The following is a 7,177-nucleotide window of genomic DNA, read 5'->3' as shown; positions in this document are numbered from 1 at the left end:
TTCCTCTTAAAATAGTCCCCACTATTTTCTGTGATAACCTCAGCACCGTGTTACTCACAACAAATCCAATGCTGCATAATCGTACCAAGCATTTTTAACTTGATGTTCAAATTATTCGAGAAAAGCTAAAGTCTAATTCTCTCCATGTGGTTCACATTCCAGGGAACAAACAAGTAGCTGATATATTAACAAAGCCTCTCTCAGAGGTTGAAGGAAAAACTTCAAGTGATTTAGAGGCCTCACTCGAGTTTGCCGGAAGATGTTAAGGGTAGTATTATAAAACAGGCTCAGATGAGCTCAAGAAAAGTCAAGAAAATGTAACCTAGCTGCTAACTGATAATGCAGGTATTTAAGTGTTGGTTATTGAATCTTTGATTTTTCCTCTTAGCTTATATAAGTCGGAAAATACTTGTGTAAATGGTGCACTCTGTTCTAATAATCAATTTACAGATTCACATTTTTTTTCTTTTTCTATTTTACTTGCGGTGAAAAGCTTTTTTCTCATAAAACCCTTAGCAAATACAAACATATGAATTTTCTTATTTACCAAGTATAAAATAAAGTATTTCTACTCTTAAAAAGTATAATCATCTTTTTAAAAAACTTTACTAAATCAAGTCTAAGTGTTAACTAGTTTGAAAATTTGTATCCAAAATTTTTTAATTAAATTAAGAATAATTTATTATGTTAACTAGTTTTATTTTTATTATTTTTAGTTTTTTACACTCATTTAATAAATAAAATAAATCAATAGAGTATATTATGCTAGAAATTATTTTTAATATGAAAATAAAAATGATATTTTAATTTAATATTGATATTTGAGATATATTACAGAATTATAAATGTATAAAAAAGATGTTCAACACGCATCCTGCATGTTGTCAAGATATTGATACGTGTCCAATACATACCCTGCGTATTGCTAGAATGATGACACGTGTACAACACGCATCATATGTATTTGACTTTTTATCTATAAAATCTATCCATTTATAATTACACCAAATAATCTCATTCTTAACAAAAACACTAATATTTTTTCATATAAAAAAAAAAATTAGTCATATTATCCAATGTGCAATTTCTTCAACTTTTACTTATACATGAAAATATATATTTATTTAAATAAAAATCAGTCCTTAGCTAAGCCCTTCTGTATTCAAGCTGTCACAACTGCCCCTCTCTTTCTCTCTCTCTCTCTCTCTCTCTCTCCCTCTCCAGTCTCCACCAATCCCAGAACCCAAATCACTGATTCTCTCGCCCTCTCCCCCCTTCGTAAAAATCATGTTGCTCTGCTCCACCTCCAGTTGCACCACGACTCCTTTCTTCTTCTTGTTGTTCTTCTTCCATCTCCTCCTAGTTCTAACCACTTCGGCGCCATGCTCAGGCAACGGCTCGAACGCGACGACGATCTACGAAGCGCTGAAGGAGCACGAGCTGCCGATGGGTCTGTTCCCGAAGGGAGTAACGGATTTCGAGTTGGGCACGGACGGGCGGTTCTGGGTGCACCTTGAGCAAGCCTGCAACGCCAAGTTCGAGAGCGAGTTGCATTACGACAGCAACGTCTCAGGGTCCCTCAGTTGCGGCAAGATCGACTCCCTCACTGGCATGGAGGCTCAGGATCTCTTCCTTTGGTTCCCCGTCGTCAGCATCCGCGTCGATCTCCCCAGCTCCGGCATCATCTACTTCGATGTCGGTGCTGCCTCCAAGAAATTCAAACTATCCCTCTTCGAAACCCCTCCCGACTGCGTTGCAGTTAAGCCTGATAATGGTCAGTCTGCATCGTCTCTTCCCCTGGGCGAATCTGGAAGGCCCTGGAATCTTCTTGATCAGGAATCTTCTGGAACAGATGTTCTATAGGCCTTGCTGAAACTAGTGATGAAACAGTTCTTGCTGGAGAGAGTATGAATTAGCAGCTCCAATTATTTGGGCCTTCTGTCTTTGTTTCTGTTAGCTCCATATAGTGCAGACTTGGTGGTATAGCATAAGCAACTTGTCTTGAGGACAAGTCTGCAAAAGATTTTGTTGTATGTTAATTTTTGTGTTCTTATAATGATATAGCTTTATTTGTTTCGTAGTTTATATACTAGACTATACTTGCTCTTAAAATTGAATGAAACCAAACAATGAAAACCCTAACAGAGCATAATCTATTGCCTGAAATTTCCAATCACAGGAAATGCTTCATTTTATGGTATGACAAGAAACAAATACAACATGGTATAGGCCAAAGTAACCCTATATGATAAAATTGGTACAACTAACTAAATATAAAGCGCATACATATGCTTGAATACTTGTATCACTAATCCAATAATACAAAGTTTTTGTAATGTAAAGTATAAATAATCACTAATTTCTTTTTTACTGGCATCAAAGAATGATTTAATTTGTATTTGTCTCTGGAATTATTCCTCACATAAGAGAAATTGGTGTAAACGGGGACTATCGATAATATGCCATGTGCCTTGATGAAAAGAATGGAGAACTAGCAACAGAAGTCTTTTGTGTTTGGGCAGTATTTTGAACAGGCTTCTTCTTTTCGTTCCTTGTTTCGGCACGGAGCCAAGTTTCAACAACAGATAGCAGATTGGCTGAAGACTTCAACTCGTCGACATCGGATAATTTTTCTGCTTTCCTCAGCTCACCGGCTTGTATGTATGCCAAATGAGTTGCCCATGTCTCCAGTCCATCAAAAATGTGAGTTGCATATACAATTGTAGCTTGTCTCTGCAAAAAGAGTAGGTGACATGAGAAAATGATTATTATTATTACTACACTAGATACTATCTTCCGTTGGGGCAATATTGGTTGCAATTTTAGACAATGAATCAATGATATCCGGTGTGTTTCATCAGGCAAATAGATAGAGCCAGAGAATACCTGTTCACATTCTTCCTTGAAGAACTCTAACAAATCCATCCTGGTAACGACATCCAAGTCAACGGTAACTTCATCCAGCAAGAGAACCTGAAAATTCAACCAACCAGAACCAAGTGTGCTAATGAAGATTCATTGGAACTCACATGAATATTAACATTTGAATATTTGATTTTGCATTCTTTTCGTCTTATCTTTATTTCAGTTAATAGCTTACTGACTTTGCGGTGCCTATCCTTTATCTACAGATCTACTATGTTCTTATAATCTTAACTGATAAATTCGTCGAGTTTAGCCAACTATGCTCGAGACATCTTTATGGTATTAAAAAATTATCACGGTTAAAACCCCGCCCTCTAAGATGACAAACACCTCCTGCTCTATCAACACCAACACTAATTCTTCTACCTATCCCATGTCCTATTAATACAACATTAGTAATGTTGCATATTTGAACCCAATTTCAGCCGATTATTGTTTAGAATTTGAACTAATTTCTGCCAATTATTGTGTAGAATTCAAAGTTATAAAATAAAATTTAATTTTCATGCCCTAGCCAGTGTAAAGGAATTTTACATAGACATCCAATTGTATATTGCCACATCAATAAAAATAACTAATTTTCAAACCCACTACTACATCTAAAGGCATGAATTTGATTGAATGACTGTGTAAAACTCTTTACATTGTCAGTGCATCAAAATTAAACTCTAAAAATTTATATACTAAATAAACTAAGTTAAACACTCAAACTACACTTTAAAGTACGTACCATCACATGCTGAAACATAACTCATGAGATGCAAAATGACAGCATTGGCACTGTAATTGTCTACAAATTCTCTATGTGATTGATTACTTTATACCTTAAATGGATGAAGCAGACCAAGACATATTTGCACTCTACGCCGCTGCCCATCAGATACCTTATGCATTCGCCACTGAAGATCTATATCAAGCAGTTCAATCAACTTATTTCTCCTGTCCGGATCAGCACCCTCAACTGCCAAAAGTACCAAATACTTTCACATTAGGACTCAAGGACAATTATATAAATAGGCAAACACCATCAATAACCTATAAACAACACTACATAACCCAGTTATAGACATGACATGGCTTTAGTGGCCTTTATTTTAACTTCTATTACCCCAAGTAGGGACTCTTTTGAGGACTCCAATATGTTGCATGATTAGCATTTCTCTTAATATTTGGAAGTTAAAAATCAAGATCCAGTTACATTTGACGACAAATAAAACCATGTTTGAGATGGCAAATGAAGACGCAGTCGTATTTGGTGACAAAGAAAACCATGTTTGAAAACGCACCTCCAAAGATCATATGTTCAGCAGAAAAGTCTCCTTGAAGTGGAACATCTCCCTGCATATTAAATGGCATCAACACATGTAATGAAATTGATCAAAGCATATAAAATATGGGGCACAGCCTATTTTGTGGTTATATTTTTTTGGTGTTTGTGTGTGTGTTGCGAGGGAAAGAGAGGAGGGGGGGGGGGGGTTGGTTTCAGGGTACAGTCTTTGTTGAATTCATGTGTGTACCAACAAAAAGAAAATGACACAAGGAGAAAAGTTAGCACAATGAGGAGAGTGTGTAAACAAGTCTATCACAAAACTGAAGGTCCTCAGTGCGCCTGCTATAGTTTGCTCACATTAAACTCTCAGGAACATAGCACACACTATGGACCAGGTTGACATTTGATAATACACGGTTATATGTGCAAAATAAAATAAACACGAGTTGTGCATATCCACTATAACAGAAACAAGATTTACCTGCTTGGTCTTTCTAGTTTAACTAAACTAAAACCCCAAATTTTCGCATGTGAGACTTTTTGAGCACTCAAAGTAATTTGTTGGCGAAATTGAGGAGGTATTTCATTTTATATCTTGTAAGCATGTTCGCATGATTGCAAAATTTAAAACTTCTTTTGTGTTGAGCTTGTAATTTTCAATTCCAACATGCAGTTGAATTTGGTTTTTATGTTATTGAGTATGATGTTATATTCATTGATTTCGAGCTTGGAAGAAAGAGTTTTGATTTTTTGCTAACTTGAATGATTTCAAGTTCTGTTTACCTTAAAAGTACGAAGCATGTATAAGTGTGAAAATGTTAGAAGGAGACAAACTATGCACTATTCAGCGACCAACTCCACATTTTAAATCAACAATTACTAAGAGCAAGAAGAGAGCATCAAAGAACTCACAGCAGAACCAATGGTTTTACTCCATGATCCCCCCAAGTAAGCAAGATCACCACTACATACTAGATGAGTGTCATGGAAAGCAGAACCATTCAACACCCGCACAACATCTCTTCCTCCAACCATGTGCTTTCCAGCTAAAATCTTCAGCAATGTAGTCTTCCCTGCAAACAAACCACACCCTCAAATCCACAAACATAACATACAATTCTCACTACTAAGCTTCAGCAGAATAATTGCACATATTTGAATAAACTCTTTTGAGAAGTACTTATACAACAACAACAACGAAGTCTTATCCCACTAGGTGGATCGGCTACATAGATCAAACAACGCCATTGCTCCCTATCATGTATTTTCAGAAGTACTTATATGACAATTTATTTTTCTTTGAAAAAAAAAAAGAGAAGCAATTCCTATAAACAACAACAACAAAGTCTTATTCCACTAGGTTGGGTCAGCTATATGGATCAAACGACACCATTGCGCTTGTCATGTATCATGTCTACAGTGATACTGTTGACACATATATTTCATTTTACCACCTCATGTATAGTCTTTTTAGGTCTTCCTCTATCATTCGCCACTTGTCCACCTTCCTAACCGGGTGCTCTGTTGATCTTCTTCCCACATGTCTAAACCACCTAAGTTGAGATTTTACTGTCTTTTCTGCAATAAGTGCTACCCCAACTTTTTCTCTTATATCTTTATTCCTTATTTTTAACATCTAATTATTTTTGTAACCTAATTTTTCTTATAGTTATTGTCCAAACAATCGACAAAAATTTTGAGAAGTAATTGTCCTCTATACCACAAGTACTTTAAAGTTAAAACCTACTTGACATCAACTGATCTGGTTTGAGCCAAACAGACCTTACTATTAAGTAAAGCTCTCCAACTCTAAGTGCAAGTTGGTCTTTATCTTTATTCTTGTTTTTTTTTTCAAGAAAAAAGAAAAAGCAGATTTTGAAGCTGAAACCTTGCTTAACCGGAACAAATATTAAACCATTTAAATCAATCAAACATCGTTCTAAAAATTAATCATATAGCAACATTACTGGTAACAAACTGACACTAACACCCACAGAACCCAACCTCCCATAGTATTTGATATGCATAATTCTTTTGATGTAGTTATTATATGACAGTGTCAAATTTACTTTTACTTAAAATGCCTCAAAATCAAATCCTCAACATTAATGCAGAGTATATACTCATCAGAATTCAGAAATCATATATCTATTCACCATTAACCAACTCGATTTTATATATTAATAAATATAAATTATAATATTAGGGATTACCGGATCCATTGGCACCAAGGAGAAGGCATCGAGATCCAGGAGAGACGTTGAGCTTGAAATCAACGAACAGAGGCGATTGCCATTCGTAAGAGAATTGCATTCCATGCACTCTGATTCCCATAGAACCTTCCTTTTCTTCTTCTACCGCCATTCTTGTATTGTGTTTTGCTCTCTCTTTCTGTATCTCAGCAATCACCAATGCAGTGATGAATAAAGCTTCTTGCTGGTTGGGGTGCCTTTTTATGATCTTTTTGCATTTCAAATTTTTGGACCAATAGAAAACTTACACGTCAGAGCGTGTGGTAGTTGCTTTGAAATAAATGGGAAATTCGCATCTTGTGAACGCGCCACACTCCACGTCGTTCCCTCCACCAACCTAATCGAGAGATGAAACGCAGCGTCCTTTAGGGCTGCACACGGATCGGATCGGATCGAATACGATATCTGCAAATTTTCAGGCCAGATCCGATCCGATATCGGATATATCCGCATAATTAAAAAAATATATTTTCGAATTTTATTTGACTATTTTTACAAAAAAAACTTCATTTTCACCTGTTTAAGCATATTTAATTCTAAAATATTATCAATAAAAATTCTCTTGAATAACAAAAAAAAAAAATAATAACACAAGATTTAAGTTTAATTATTCTAAGTCAAAGTACAACATAAAAAATAAAAAACAAGATATCATAAAATTCATAAAACAACACATTAAAATTCATATCACATTAGGGTTTATTTTCTTAAACTATGCTATTTATATGTG

At 35.5% G+C, this 7,177-nt stretch overlaps 2 protein-coding genes across 2 annotated transcripts; one reads left to right on the top strand and one right to left on the bottom strand.

The window, feature by feature from the left end:
* The first annotated feature begins 1,150 nt into the window (after positions 1–1,150).
* LOC107625022 (uncharacterized protein At5g01610) lies at positions 1,151–2,085 on the top strand. The gene has a single exon (XM_016327539.3). The coding sequence runs from the start codon at positions 1,288–1,290 to the stop codon at positions 1,861–1,863; it is 576 nt and encodes a 191-aa protein (XP_016183025.1). The 5' UTR covers positions 1,151–1,287; the 3' UTR covers positions 1,864–2,085.
* A 63-nt stretch (positions 2,086–2,148) lies between these two features.
* Positions 2,149–6,814, bottom strand: LOC107625021 (ABC transporter I family member 21). Its single transcript, XM_016327538.3, has 6 exons — positions 6,409–6,814; positions 5,108–5,268; positions 4,212–4,263; positions 3,750–3,886; positions 2,887–2,973; positions 2,149–2,733 (listed from the first exon to the last, which is right to left on the bottom strand). The coding sequence occupies exons 1-6, from the start codon at positions 6,557–6,559 to the stop codon at positions 2,449–2,451; spliced, it is 873 nt and encodes a 290-aa protein (XP_016183024.1). The 5' UTR covers positions 6,560–6,814; the 3' UTR covers positions 2,149–2,448.
* Between the last annotated feature and the right edge of the window lie 363 nt (positions 6,815–7,177).

This window comes from Arachis ipaensis, chromosome B2, assembly GCF_059453495.1.
Source record: "Arachis ipaensis isolate K30076 ecotype BB chromosome B2, ASM5945349v1, whole genome shotgun sequence".
Lineage (NCBI taxonomy): Eukaryota > Viridiplantae > Streptophyta > Magnoliopsida > Fabales > Fabaceae > Arachis > Arachis ipaensis.
Note: the sequence above shows the minus strand (reverse complement) of the source record. Positions and strands in the feature narration are given on the sequence as shown.

Coding starts and splice junctions, on each gene's coding strand:
- LOC107625022 (XM_016327539.3), top strand. CDS start 1,288: ATGTTGCTCTGCTCCACCTCCAGTTGCACCACGACTCCTTTCTTCTTC.
- LOC107625021 (XM_016327538.3), bottom strand. CDS start 6,559: ATGGCGGTAGAAGAAGAAAAGGAAGGTTCTATGGGAATCAGAGTGCAT. Junction 5,269..6,408: donor CCTTGGTGCCAATGGATCCG/GTAATCCCTAAT, acceptor GTTTGTTTGCAG/GGAAGACTACATTGCTGAAG. Junction 2,734..2,886: donor TCAAGGAAGAATGTGAACAG/GTATTCTCTGGC, acceptor CTCTTTTTGCAG/AGACAAGCTACAATTGTATA.